General features: G+C 41.2%; 1 protein-coding gene across 2 annotated transcripts; it reads right to left on the reverse strand.

Moving 5' to 3' along the window:
- Nucleotides 1-740: 740 nt before the first annotated feature.
- Nucleotides 741-11577, reverse strand: ndnfl (neuron-derived neurotrophic factor, like). Of its 2 annotated transcripts, XM_039621572.1 has the most exons (4): nucleotides 11293-11577; nucleotides 8479-8712; nucleotides 6689-6813; nucleotides 741-2854 (listed from the first exon to the last, which is right to left on the reverse strand). In XM_039621572.1, the coding sequence occupies exons 2-4, from the start codon at nucleotides 8646-8648 to the stop codon at nucleotides 1401-1403; spliced, it is 1749 nt and encodes a 582-aa protein (XP_039477506.1). In that variant the 5' UTR covers nucleotides 8649-8712; nucleotides 11293-11577; the 3' UTR covers nucleotides 741-1400. The 2 variants fall into 2 exon arrangements, with proteins under 2 accessions (XP_039477506.1, XP_031598079.1); XM_031742219.2 differs by lacking the exon at nucleotides 11293-11577 and having other exon boundaries at nucleotides 8479-8761.
- Between the last annotated feature and the right edge of the window lie 3947 nt (nucleotides 11578-15524).

Consider the following 15524-nt stretch of genomic DNA (forward strand, 5'->3'; position numbering starts at 1 on the left):
AAATGGCATGTTAACAACCATTTACAGAAATGGTTTTGGGATTTATACCCTTTATATAAACTCCAGGGAGGGTGAAATGCAGCTGCCATTTGACTGACAGGTGTCCAGACCCAGGCAGCTGTAGCCAGTTAAGCTTTGGCAGGTCTCAACTCCACTAATCAAAAACATTAGATTAGTGTGAAATACAAATGGTCCAAGAGGTTTGTCTTTCAGTTTTAGTAAGTGAATTCTAGTGCTTTATTTAGCAGGTATAGTTGTCTCTACATTGAACCTGTATAGCTTATGGGTGGAGCTTGATTACCAAGGATGCTAGCTAATAATTTAAATCCACCCTGCCATCCAAATATGGTAAACAGCATGATCAAATGCCAAGACTGAGGCTAACAGTGATGCTGCAGACAAATTATTGTTTAATGATGTTAAAGCTGTTCCGTCTGAAGTGATAACACCATATATAAATTACCCCTTTTAACATTGTTTTTTCTATATTATTTTCTCCTGAAAAATTTCTATCAGCAGATTAAAGTCTACGTAAAATGCATTTTTTATATTTCAACCTTAGTTTGAATCTATTCACCAAATTAAATCACAAATCTCCCCTTAATTAAATGCCACAGATTAGTGTGGCCTTGAGCAACTCAAAAGACTTAATTTCTCATGATAAAAGCTGAAGTGTTAAATTTAGAATTTCACAAACTAGTGCTAATACATGCATCAGTCAGGCAGAACCATACGGATACCCAAGTATTTATTAATGAGTTTGAAGCAGCACAAGAATACATCAAAGACAATGAGGCAAGTCACTAAGTATTTTCACTGCTTCATGCGAGAGCAGAACACAAAGATACACACTGACTTTGAACTTAGCATCTGTAGATTGCACCCATCTGTGTTTATAAGCCTGTACAATATGCAGCACTGGAGATATATACTACAACCCCCGCGTCTCAGATGTTATCTAATTATTGCCCCATCTGCTTCTGTTGCATATTTGGCACAGTCTCTGTTGTTGTTTTTGTCTTGACTTTTGTCGTCACAAACCTCATCCGTTCTTTGTATTCTGACACAAAATAAGCACTTGGACAACTGGCACATTATTATTATGATCAACAATGGAAAAAATGACAAAAGCACAGGAACTGTATTGTAAATGTTATGAACTTTTGCTGGTGTGCAGATCCTTCTCATATGCTTTCTATCCACTTGCACAGATCTTGTAAGTGGAGATCTTGAATGTAACCATTGCTCCTCCAGAGGGAATATTTCCTTGTTATGGTAACAGTCTCTCTACAACAGTCAAATGGCTTCGTTCTCTTGGACAGTCTTTATAGCATGCCCGTGGCTGATGCATTTGTCCCTTAACTGAGACAGTTTAAAAACCTCCTGTAGGGGGCAGCAGCTCAGCATTCCTTTCTAGTCTTCACCATCTTGCTGGTATACTTGATAGGGATCCCCCAGCGTCTCATTAGATAGACATCAAACACATAGGCCATTCCTGGCTCCAGGCCCCCAATCACAGCTGTAGTGACGGCCCGCCGAGGATTCAGCTCTTGGAAATACTTGCAGAGAACTCTCTCGGTGTCAGAGCGGGACTCTGGCCCCAGACAGGGTGCAGTTAGAGCTGATGCTCCGCCAGCTTCTGCTTCACGGCTTCCAAGCTTTCTGCGGTACACACAGTAAAGGCTTCTTTCCTCTGTTCCCATCCACGCTAGTGTGACACTATTGCAACCACGCAATCGGTTGAAGGATTTTATCTGTAAGGTGGAGGGCAGAGATGGGACTCCTCTGCGGTGGTAAGCTGATGAGGTCTGCATTTTGACTGAAGCTGTCAGACCTTCTGGTAGCGATGGGTCTGTAACAGCAGACGTGTGGTCCATGGCAGTTCCTTCTCTCTCCAGGTGGATGAGATAGGAAGTACTTCCCTGGAGCCATATGTGCACTAATTCTCGCCCAACAGCCTGAGAGGTCAAGACCTGACCTTTACTAGATACAGTCACCTTGACCTTTTCACCTTCCCCACAGCTCTGCAAGGTGAGGAGGCCACTCTGTTGCCAACCCCGAGGACGGAAACTGAAGAACTGCTCCGAGCTGAAGCCTCTGTCTTGGAAGGTCACCCACCTCAGCTCTCCTTCTCTAAGGGCGGTAATAGCAGGTCGAGCCTCCTCATGTGTCCGAGCAAGTGTCCCCTTGTATGCCATGCTGGTCCCATTCAGCCTGTCGACCACAAAGACATCAAAGTAATACTGGGTCTCAGGCAGGAGCTCTGAGACGGTGCAAACACTTTCTGTCCCCTGACACACACATTGGAGGTCTTCATACTCATCAGTGAGGGAAGCTGGTGGACTTTGAGGACTTTCAGGATAAGTGTCCCACTGCTGCCACCACCACTCTTTCAAAATGGGCCAGACCGTCACCCTGCTCCGTCTGTCCTTCTTTTCTTGTTTTTGGTCTTTCTCATTCCTCATACTCTTCTGTGCAGCACAAAGGCTGGGGTAGTTTTCCTGTGAGTTGACAAGGACACAGTATTCATAACTGGTCTGTGTATGTGGGAGGCTCGTTATGGAGGCACTGGGTGCCCAGCTGAGGGTGACGCTGGTCATGCCTACACCTAATGTGTGAACTTGCGGGTCAGCTGGGAGCAGAGGGAAGATGCCTGAAGGTCCCAGGCCTTCATGAAGGTACACTGTAGCTCTGGTGTTCTGCTGTTTGGAGCGTAGCCTTAGGATGTAGATGGAAGCACTGGGATAGGACGGACCACTGTAGCTTTCCACTGCATTGCCAGTATTGCTGTGTATTTTCTCCTCTGTCCCAGGACCTCGCCACCACACCTCAGGCATGCTCTTTTTAGTACTCCCTGTGAGCAAAGAAGAAAAAAGAAAGCTAGTTATAACCACAATAGATCGAAATGACACACTTGAATATGTTTTGCTTATTCTTACTTCACTTGTGCATTTGACCGTCACCTTGCACAATGACAAAGTTTGATACTAGAAGATTGTTTTCACATTCACTCACTGAAGGATAAATGTTTTGCTGCACACAGTTGGAGTTAGTTAGAGTGAAGCAGGACTTGAATTGCATGTGGTAGCTTTTGCACATCTGGTAGTATTTGTACATTCTCAGATTTGGGATTTTTAAATCAGGAAGAATAATTAGACATGATTTTCAGACAAACATTATTATCTAAAGTAGCATAATTCGTATATGTGTAACCCTGGTGTCTTGTTCTCTAGTTTCCCTGAGCTGTAGGTGAATGGTGGGTTATAGGTTGTCTTAAAAGTATTCTCCATAATAAACACCAGTGCAGCTGGACAGTGTGAACTTTATATCCTGACATACACACCAGCAGAAAGGAGCTAACGTTTTTTCAAAGGGTGATAATAAATAACTTAAATGTTACACATAAAATTATAAAGTGCTCTAAATGAAGCAATTAATGTTATAATAAACTTTATTCTGCAAAGTCATAAAATAATATTGCACAACTTAATATGCAATATAAATCAATGTTAGAATCTACACAAATTAAATGAGACCAACAATAAACAAGTGCAATAACTCAGGTTATATATCAAAACATGCCTGAAGGAGACCTTATAAAGTTTGGATTATCTCATATTAGGTTCTTTACAGTGTTAAAGAAATAAAGCTGTCATTCCGTAAGAAATGCTCATTACTTTCATGCTCTGAATTGGATAAGATGCATGCTACACTCTGTATGGAGTTTGCTTAATGTAGCCTCCTTGAAGTCAGTGCACTCATCCAATAAATAATTACAGAAAATTACATAATTAATTACACAAAAACACCACGTTATTAGAAGTCTGTTTTTGTACAGATTAGATAAACAGCATACAATATGGGGGGCAGCTGTGGCTCAGGAGATAGAACGGATTGTCTACCAACTGGACGGTCAGTGGTTTGTTCCCGGCTCCACCAGTCTGCGTGCCTGTCTTTGGGCCCTAAGAAAGGCACCCTAATGATCCCAGTGCATACATTAGAGTGTGAGTGTGAGACATGTTGCTTAGGTATACATTAATGTCCATGTAAATGGATGAATGAGGACTGGACTAAAAAGCCCTTTGAGTGCTCAGTTAGAGTAGAAAAGAACTATATAAGTCCATTGGCTCTCTTTGTGTTGGCCAACTTGATAAAATGTAACACAACAACAGCGCTTTTCAGCTTTCTCTGTTAAGCTGGGCTTTCTGCTTCAGGCTCTATGGTGCTCACATACAAAAAGTTGCATATGAGTCTTCTTCCACACAAAATAAGAGATTTGAGGTCCACCTTTCCCAGTCAGAGACATTATCAGATGATGATAAACTGGCGATTAAAAATCTATAAAGAATAGAAAAAATTAGAGCAGTAAATAACAACACTCTTGCAAATAAGACAAGAGATTAATACTGCAGAAAATTAATTAATCTTAGATTTAATGCACAGAGCATTAAAAATAAACATTTTAAGTCAATTTAATTATTTTAATACTGCTGTTTACAACGTCACAGCTAAACATTAGACATGTGATACATTAGAGGTTACTGTCCCGTAACTGAAAAAATGAGGCATGGAAATCGCTTTAATCTGTTGCCAAATCAAAATTAAATCAATTTTATTAATTGTGTGGGTATTCTGGGTAATACACACGTTAATTAATTTTCTAATCTGTCCTGTAGTAATTGCAATTCCAGCAGTGTAAAACAGAAATAGTAGCATATTAAGACAAAGTTAGCAATAAAAAAACAACAACAACATTCTTGTATCACCACCTAATGACTTGGTTTTGGTTTAGCTTAACAAAATGCATACATAAAATGTATTCCTGCAGCAGATAATCTATATTGCACTTAAAAATATGCTTTGAATAAAAGAATCAATGAAAACATGGCGCTTCCAGCTGACTTCAAACAGAAAATCTGAACATAACCTGATCCCAACCAGAGGTATTCAGTGTAAGTTACCATGGTGATTTGGTAAGTTACCATAGTGACACAGAAAGCTTTGACTTTTAGCTCAACGTAGCTTGCTAACCCAATGACTGTAGAAAACAGTCATTGCGCTAACCTGTTAATTTCAATTTGTAGCACATCCTCCTGGCTAGCTCCTACGCTAAGCTAATCACCACTGGTTTCATATTAACTTCCTATTTTACTGCTGGCAGTACGTAAATAAGTATGTTTACCAAAATTAAATTCTTTATTTGGTGTTTTTGAGTTGCTTTCCCGTAAAGTAGTAATGTAATATGTTTTTAGCAATGCCACAAGAGTTGAAATTAAAGAAATTAGCTATAGCGATTTACTGAGAAGTATGCTAATGCAAAATTATAAATTTAATTTTACTGGTTAATAAATCAAACAGAAAAACATAAATCATAAATCATGTTATGTTTCACCAAAGTGTAAGCAGTGGACACAATTTTTATACTGTTTAGGTGTTGCTGTTTTAAAAAAATACAGTACATGTTATTAAACCAAAAGCGTTATGTTTGTACATTATAACAATTGATCACACTGAACCTCGCTGACAGAGAAAATCCTAAGCACCTTGTAAATGAACAAACAAATATATATCTAAAATGTCAATTGCCACTTCAAAAATGGTTGCCAGTATTTTCATTCAACACCTAAAGTGTTTTCATTCTGAAGTACAGACTCTTCAATTGAATGACGCTACTGCCAGATAAACACAGACAAAAAAAAAAAAAAATTCACCAATTGTTTTCACTGTTCATGTCTCCTAGAGATGAAAAATGAGACCAAATGTTACCGAATCAAAGTGAATTATTCAGGCTGGCAATGGGGACCCATGAGCTCAGGGTCTGAATGATTCATGTGTCATTTTATAACATAATGTTATTTTAGCATGTGGAGAAGCTTGTTTAAGTAACCTGGAAAAATACTCTTGGAAAACACTGAGGCCTGTTTCCTTTCCCAGAAATCTGTGCCTTTTTAGGATTGAAATGCGATTACTTCTGTTTCCTCTGAGCACTGATTGCCTGACTTTAATTCTAAGCCTTTGTGCCAGAATATATTTAATCCTTTGAGTTTATTTAATTGCTTTGGTTTGCAAGAAACAGATTGTTACAGAGTGCAGTTTTAGTTTGTTGTTTTATTCAATATTTGAACAGGGAGTTGGCAGAGCTTTTTGTGGTGTGTGTTTTACGAAATGAAAAGCCTCAGATAAAATTTATCACCAGGTGACACACAGATATGATCACACTCGCTGTCTCTGTCCTTGTCAAAGACATTGGGTGGCATTTAGAAAAAATATATGCGTTTTACAGTGCTTTGAACTTCAACAAATGGGTACAATGTGCTGATAAGATGTAGGGCTGTTAAATTTGCGGACTTTTCATAATACGGAAACACACTGAGGCTTCAACAGTGAAATTATTGTTTGACAGAAATCAGTTTGTTGGCCTATAAATTTGTGTAACAGTTGCAGTAAAAGCATGACCTTCAAGCTACAAATAATGAGAACACAAAGCTAGAATGCACCTCTTTACCTTATGCTACCAATTCTGGTCACATATCTGGTTTAAAAGTCTCATCTACACATCGAAACTTAAGTAAGATTAGACTGTTTGCCCTAATCTCTAATCGATGTCCTTGGCTAAGCCACATGTAGTGAGGTCTTCAAGTTAAGTGGGTATCAAAAGGTGCAGCTTGTGGTCTTACTGTCCACTCACATTGCATGTTTTTGAGGGGTTTGTCCTTCAGGGTGCGAGCAGCCAAGGTCCATTCAATGGGAAGGTCACAGGGGCTGACTGTCACCGACATCCCCGGAGCTTTCTTCTTCAGCGTGAAGTATAACCTGTGGAGAAACACCAAAGAGATCCAGCTTGCTTTTTCACCGGGGATGACAGAAAGATAGCATCCTGCTTCTGTTCAGCTGCAAGGTGATGGATGAGAAGACAAGATATTGTTCGGTGCCCATTCTTTCATTTTGTTGGATGGTTTTTAGATAAGGTGGGCCGGTTATAATTTCATTTACTAAAGTTTGACGAGTTACAGCCGTTTCAGACATTTGCCAGTCGCTGTGTTTCCATTTGCCTACACGCTGATCATTCATTTGATAGCAGATCAGGAGAGGTGACCTCAGAATCAGATGATAAGGCCGCACTGACGGCTTCAGATGGATATCTGTCTGCTTGATGTAACCATCAGAGCTCGTGCTTAGCATAGAAACTATAAGGCGATGGTTGTGCTGTTGCATGTTGGATGTTGGATTTGCATATTATATGGCAGTTGAATTGCTGTTGAAGGGCATTTTAACGCTTATGCTGTGGTGGCCTATTAAAATTCAATTCAACTCTTTATTGCCTAGCAAAGACGACTGAATAGAAGAAGTCTTTAACATTTCTTTACATTTAGTCGTGCTACGTGAAAATTTATTAACAGCATAATTATTTCCTACCACACAAACACATTTATTCATTATTCTGCACAGATGGTGATTGTTTCCAAACAGATGTGCAGCACTCTTTCTCAAGGGCACTTTGTGGATTATTTAATAGAGTGATTAATTTCTGAATCAGTGTTTTCTCTCCATTATTTGCCATGTGGTCCTGCTTGACTGCACTGGTGGACAGACTGCAGCTCACGGGGAGATGCATGTCGCAATTTTCAGCTCCTGCTTTCAGAAAAGCAACTGGCACTGTTGTGCAGGGTTCAAGCCAAATGGGCTCCACTTCCTCTTGCTCTCTCTACAGCGCTGCTGGAATCAGCCTCTGTCTCCACGAAAGGTGGATAGGGAATGGGTGGTGATATGTTACTGTTACCGACCTCACTGAGCAGACCTCAGTTTTTAATCGTGGGTCTTAAATGAAATGCAAATGAGGAAAAACGTCAAGCAGGGACAGCATCTAGTTTCACATGAATTCAGCTGTTACACAAGTGCTGAGATTATCATGGACTTGTTTGGATTAGAAACACATGAATTACCTGACTGTTTACACTGATACTTTAAGTCCATTTCAAGTCTAATCGTTAGACAAAAATATTAAGTGTATGCATTAAGGAAATGTTACAGTTTGACAAGGAATTCATTATGTGGCACTTGCTGATTTATTTCAGCTTCATGTCATCATGGGGTGAATATATTTTTAATCTTTTGAATATATTTTAATCTTAATCGTAATCTCAATTTATCTTAATCATGATTGGTACCTTTTTTTGTTTGGTGATTCACTTACCTGTCACTTCTTAGCAATTACCTAGTCTGCTTTGCTTAATTTGAAACTGCTTTCAACCTGCTTCATTCATTAGGCACAGTTTAATTGGTACACAAATTAATGTACTGATAGTTATAGTCTAATAATAGCATAAAGTATGCTGAAAAACTGAATTTTTTTTTTCAAAGATATGAGCACCTTTTCCACCTCTTATGACACCACATCATTAAATATAATGAAAACAATCTTGCTATGCTCTCAGTGGAAACAAGCTATCAACCACATGGATGCTTTCCATCTGTTACCTGCGAGTTCGTCCTTTAGGTAGGGTTACAGAGGTGATCTTTCCTTCTGGTAACCACGTAGTTGGGCGAAGTGGCACCTCATTCTCAGGTGCCACACCTGAGTGCACCTGGGGCCACAAAGATCCACATACCAGTGCCAAAGCTGCACCAAGACACCAAGACAGCGCCATAGTGGATTCACACTCTCTCGTGCCTTTTAGTCTTCGTCCCTACGTCTTGGATGGCTCCCACGCTCTGAAAATGCACAGTGGAAAGGTCAAAACCATCAATCAGAGCCCATCAGCAACGCACACACAAACACACACATGCAGACTTAGTTAAATTTCTACTGTACCATTCAGGCAGACACTAAAGAGCTGTAGTGGCTGATGATTCATTGATATGAAGAAACATCCTATCCTATTCAGACAGAATTATTCATACCAGGGAAAAGAAATTGCCATGCTATATTACTCTGGGATGTGTGTGTAGCACAGCTTGACACTCACTGTAAAAAATCACCCATCGCACCACTTTTCAAAGTGTGAAGTGGGTTGCTAATATCGCTCTGAAGTCGCTGCCTTTATATCTACATTTCTATTTTTAGTTTGAGGGTTCGAATGGGTCTGTTCTCGAAATATCTTTGATTATGATTATTAGGGGGCTTATCTTGAGAAAACGATGCCGTGCTGATGCAGAGAGGAGTGTGCAAACAACACCTGGAGGTGCTCTGATGCAGTCAAATCCATTCAGCATAGATTAATGCAATGCCTAAACCAGAAGAACTGGTATCAGATTTTTCAGGCTTTCTTTCTGTCTTTTTCCCCCGTTTTTTTTTTTTTTATTTCTCTCGCACTCGGTTAGTGTTTCACAGTCCTTTTATCTGTACATTTATATGTGGGCATGCTCCTGTGTGCGTGCGGTTGTGATTTAGTGATAGTAGATGATTACAGGTCTCACTGTTTTCTTTCTCTCCTGAGAAAACACATTTGTTCAAAGTCACACAGCCTTCGCCAACACACTCCCCGCCTTCCCCTAACAAGGTGTATTATGTCAGTGCTGTGCCCCATAGATCAGATGACAGCAGCAGTGGAACCACGGAGGCAGCTACAGAAGGTACATCTGAGCCTTTTGGGCCCCGGGACGCTCCGAGATTCAAACTCACAGATCGTCGCGCAGCTACAAAGTCACACAGAGGCGCCTGCTCATTATCCTTGCAAAGAAAGAGGGGAGTGAACGACCCATAAAGCTTTAACTGAGAGACATGCAGAGGGAGAAAAACTGATTGAAATGAGAGGGGAGAGAGGAAGGGAGGGCTGTGGAAATGGAGAGCGAGAAGAGGAGGATGTTGGATCCTAGAGTAATTAGAGGGAAGAAGATGGAGAGAGGAGAAGAGGAGAAAGTGAAACTAGAAAAGAGATGGTTAGAATCAAAAGAGAAAAACATTCTAGTCAGGCAACAAGGTCGCAATGGATTTCTCTCTGTGCTTCAGCCAGACATATGAAGCTGATTGGTGTTTACTTTAGCTCCCATGTCAAATGCCCAGTGTGGCACATATTAGCAGATGGCTGCACAACCTCACAGCCCCTCTCACACTTCCCCTCATTCAATCTTGATAAAGATGAAGACACAAAACAGCTTGGCGGGCTTGTTTCTTCAAAACGCACCCGCTGATAAAATATGCATACGGCTCCTCAGCAAATTATGGCCAATTGAATTTTCATAAGGCGAAAAGGCTGGGTCTTAGAGCGAGAGGGAGCTTAGTGAACTTAACTACCACCCTCAATAAATAAATACACAGGAGCTCATGACTTTGATGGTCCTGCTCACGCTCTGCTCTTTTTTTTGAGTTGTTTTTGTTTATATGAGTTTCCTCTTTCCATTATGTTTATCCCAGACTGTCAACTGACTGCATTTATTCTGGATACTGCTTGAGTTTTAATTAAAGATACTTGAGCTCGGCTCTGTTTATCTTTTTCTTCCTCTCTATGCTTTTCTTTTTCTGCCTGTTTTTCACTTTTTTGTTCCCCTTATTTAGAAGTTGATGCAGGCTCAGTTTCAGGGGGACAGGTTGAGTTCTGTGTGCTATCTGTCTGCACATTGTATTAGCTATCTTCTGTCTCCCTGGGCTCTGGCAGGACCATCTGCCTTCTGTTATCTGTGGGCAGGGACAGATTAAATGGCATGGGGTGGTCCCTGCAGGATCCGTTGTCCCCCCCAAACTACTACGAGCAAAGAACTGGCCTGTGATTCATGGTGGGGGTTGACGAAATGATGGAAGGGTAACATGCAATTACCATGCAACTTGATAGGATTTTACGGTTCATTTTCTAACTCCATGCACGTACCTTTGAATATATAAACCTTCCCTTGTTTTCCTCACTTTCACTCTCCTTTTGCACCTACACCTCTCACGCCGCTTGTCGTTCACATACTTTTATATAGTATCACACTCTTTCTTTAGTTTATGGCTGCTCATTCACTGTGTTCACTGCCCCACTTCATAGTCACACTTGTCTATTTGTAAATAATTAAAAAAGCTAGCAGTTGTCAAAGAGAAAAGAGAGATGACCCCAACCTTTAAACGTGCAAAAACAATCATAAGACATACTAAAAGTGCTTTACATCTGTCTCAGCTTTATTAACAACCCTCCAGAGACCACACACACACACACACACACACACACACACACACACACAAACAACTGATTCAAAGAAGCAAGTTGCTGACTTACACAACCAGTTGAAATCTGAAACGCTGACGCACTCACACACACACACACACACACACACACATGCTCTGCAAGGACAACATGCATGCATGCATCCCCTTACCTTCTCTCTGTGCACGCTCTCCCTCTCTGGTGCAGGGAGTGAGGGATGGGATCAAATGAGAGAGGGAGAGAGGATGGAGGAGGAGGAGGAGGAGGAGGAGGAAGGGGGGTGAGAGTCGGTTGCGAGGAGAGGAGGAGCGACAGCAGGTTGTTGTCGGGTGTTCCACTGATTCCGTCTCCCATGAGGTGCTGCTCACCCCTTACTTCAAGAGATGTCTCTTCAGAGCTCAGGTGTTCCTTCAGGGCTGTCCCACCTCCTGTGTGCCTTGGTGTGGTGCAAGGCTCCCAAGGCACTCTCCACACTCTTTTCCTCCGTCTCTCTGAGACCTTCACACGTGGAGGCTTGTCCTGCTAAATACTCTGTGAATGTCATCTGGTCAGTGGAGCCTGTATGCTTTCTTCGCTTCTCGTTTACCCACTGTCACTCTCCCCCCCCCCCCTCTTCCTCCTGTTCTTTTCACTTCTTCCTTCTGTTTACCTGCTCCTGGTAGTGAACAGAGCTCACTTGCAATTCAAATAGGCTCATGTGTGACTGAGTGTGTTTGTATATCTGTATGTGCAATCTGAGAGTGAGGGAGCGAGTGGGTGAGTGTGAGGGGGATGACGGTGAGGTCGCTGAATGGGGGTGGTGATGAGAAGAGAGAGAGAGAGAGAAAGAGAGAGAGAGAGAATGTGTTGTCAAGAGCAGCGTTAGGGAATAGGGAGGTGATGTAAAAGTTAAGTGCATTCACAATACACGCCAGTCTCTGGCTGGTCTGATAACATCTGCATTAGGAGATGATTTCAGACAGCATGTTAGAGGTTACACTGTCTTTGTGCCCTTATCGCTTGTTCAGTCAGGTGGTTAGTCTGCCTCTAAATGAACATATTTAAACAGTAGAGCAGCTTATCAGTCCTTTAATAGATTTATGCAAATATTTAGTGTGCATGTTTATATTAAATGTTAAATAAAAAAGTGAAAAGGGACTTCAGACATGTTTCTTGCATAGCAAATAAAATCATTTCAGCACTTTCTGCCATATTTTCATTATTTAAAGAGCTGCAGTAGCTCTTGGTTCATTGGTTGAATTACTTTACGATATCCTTTGTTATGCTGTACTACTCAGAGATAAGGTTTTAAACTTTATTTTCATATTTATTTTGTGGAGTTTCATTAAATTTTAGAATGCTAATAGGCTTCAGATTCAAAAAACTGATTTTAATGTGACATTTTCTTATAATTAAAGGAAATGATCAGATTAAAGGACACATCAAACCACAGAATATATACCAAAAAATGCCTAATTTGGTTGCTAATTGTTATTATATACCTATCTGAAATGATTCAACCTCAAAGTTTGAAAAATGAAGGTGAGGCTGGCTCCAGAAGTTAGCAAATCGCACTGAAATTTCATGTTAAAATGGTCAATTTTATTGATATTTCTCTCTGTAGCTACAACTACACTGTCAGCGATTTGTTTTTAACCTGGCTGATTTAAACTTTATGGAACTTAAGATTGTTACTATTACGCTTGTGGCTAGTTTAAATGGCAGGTAGCTGCAGCCAGTTTCTGTCTGCTGGTAACTTAAATGGACGTCTAAATCAAACTTGTGTTGTTAGTGCCTTGCAAAACTATTAATGTAATTATCTGACAGAAAATATGGCTTTCTGTGGGTATAGTTGAGCTGACCAAGTCTGCGCTTCAGATTTAGTGAGTAAAAGTCAAGTGCATTATCCTTATAGGTGTGTGTCATGCATGCCGACTTGTTAGATTTACCTGAATATTTAGTTCTGCACCCTTCCATCCACATATGGTTGCACATTGCACACTAGACTACATATTTCTTAGTGTAATTCATGCTTACCCATGGAGTTAACTTCATCCTCCTTAAATAGATTCATATGAGAGGCTATTGCATGTCTGCATCAACACAAAAATGGGAAGCAGGCAAACTGCTGGCCTGTTTCTCCTTAAAAAATATCTCACCGGCACACAAAATGAACGAATAAACACACCCTTTCTTGTGTTCTTTTCTTTTAAACTGCTAATTGATGCATTATGGACATTATTAACGAAGAAATACTTTATAGGCAGTAACTTGTCCATCCTTTTGCCCCATTTGGTACTCTTCCTGTTTAGCTAATGGCATCATGTCATCCCCAGAAAGAAGAGGTGGATTGATACCAACTGAAACATTAATGTGTAAAAAAAAAACATAAGTTCCTATCAGTTCCCAGCTTTAAATAGCTGACATCAGTCATCTATTTGTACTTGTATTTTGACTGTTGGTGTCAGCACTTTCTTAGTTTGTTAGTTTCAGAGTTGGTTTAACAGTTACATGCAGTAAACTCAAAGCCCAGACAGAGACATATTTATTCTGTAGGCTATATGAGACAGCCATATTGGAGGCTTCTTGTCCTCCACCCACAGGTCAAGTGCAGGTCTCAGTAGACTCAGTGGCTCTCCAACCCCACCCAGATTTCTTATCTCCACACAATGGCACCCTGGTCTCTCTGAGCTCTTTAATCAATATCATCAGAAAATAGAGAGAGCTGTGTGTTAACTCCCCTTTTTCCATTTTCTGATGGGGCCTTTTCTCACTCACTCACTATAGGTACTTCAGTGTAGGGCTATTGAGGTCGCTCTGAATGGGACCCACTCCACCCAGAGGGAATATTGTGTGACCGCAGGCTAGAATCCGAGAGACCCGCTCTCTCCCTTCCTCTCTGTCTCCTTCTGCCTCTTTTTGCCTCCAACATCACTTCAAAGTGGAATAAAAAATGTGGCACATGAACGCTATTAATAAATGTATCACTTCAGTGGCCACAACTGGTCTTTTTTTTCGTTTTTTTTTTTTTAAAGTAAGGACCCTTTGAGTGACTGGACTCTCTTTCAAAGGCACCAGTCTTTCTCTCTGTATCATTCTCCATAAGCTGGCCCACTTTGCAGTTTTGAAAGTCGGCAATCTGGCAGAGCACGATATGGCGGCTTCTTTTGAAGGTTGGATGGTGATTAACCTTAGAGAGATTAATGAATGCATACTCTCCAACATTGTGTATGAGCTGTGTTCTAACAACTTTTATGCTGTTTTGGTGAAGAATTTGATTTGAGAATCATGCTGTAGTCTGTTTTCCTCAGACTATGGACATCTGTAGGACATCTGTCAGACCTGGAATGGATGAACAGGCTTGGGTGACACAAGCTCTCCCACACACACACACACACACACACACACACACACACACACACATCCTCTCTCTGTTTCACTGCCATCGTGACCGGCCTGAATTTTTCTTTTGATCCCTCCCACCCCCTTGTGTTGCCTTTTAATAATTTATCACGAAATCGTCACAGGACAAACTCCACTCGCAGAAAAAGCAACAGAAAGTGAGAATAAAAATTTCATTTGGCATAATTGCATGAAAAGAAACTGCAAAACTGGCCTTTTCATCTATTATTGATGTGTGCTTACAAGTCATGCATAATGCAGGGGGGACGTCTTTATGGCAGCCATGTATTAAATATCATGTTCTGGGGGTCGGGGGGTCTTGAGCTGCATGCTTTCAGTGCCAAAGTTAGTTGGTGTTGTAGCCTTTGAATCCCATCCTGTTTGTTACAAACTAAACTAAAAGGAAGAATTAGGGATTCGGAGTGTGAAAAGCGATAGAGAGAGATTGACAGGAGAGATGAGATGAAATGGGGGGACATGAGGGAGGGACAGAGGCTGTGCAAGCCGACAACGGGTTAACAGGAATCTTTATTTTTAACAACATGTCATCACCAGCCGCCCATCTGCTCCTATGCTGTCAGAGTCCCATGGGAGTGTGTGTAAATGTGTGTGCGAGAGACAAAAAGCGAAAGAGATGCAAGCAAGCCATCACAGATCAAATCACTGATCAGCATCCAAAGGAGGAGGAGGAGAAGGATGAGGGTGAGAGGACATGGTTAGAGAGGTGGGTGGCTCACGGATATCTCTAATATCCAAATGAAATGAGACAGGAGGGGCGAGGACAGTAGGAGTGGAGGTGGATGGTGTGCGTTTATGGCTGCGGTGGCTGGTGTGAGAAGAAGGTAAAGTAGGATTAGGTGGGTCAATCTGCAACTGCCCTTTCTGTGTTTGGATGGGGGATGGAAGGAGGTGGAGATGGTGGTCCAGAGGTAATGAGAGGGAATCTATTAGCAGAGGAGGGGGTATGAAGACAAAGAAAGAACATTGGCGAGGAGGCGGAGGAGGTGTGCAGGCTATGATGGA

Source organism: Oreochromis aureus, linkage group 13 (genome assembly GCF_013358895.1).
Source record: "Oreochromis aureus strain Israel breed Guangdong linkage group 13, ZZ_aureus, whole genome shotgun sequence".
In the NCBI taxonomy this organism is placed as follows: Eukaryota; Metazoa; Chordata; class Actinopteri; order Cichliformes; family Cichlidae; genus Oreochromis; species Oreochromis aureus.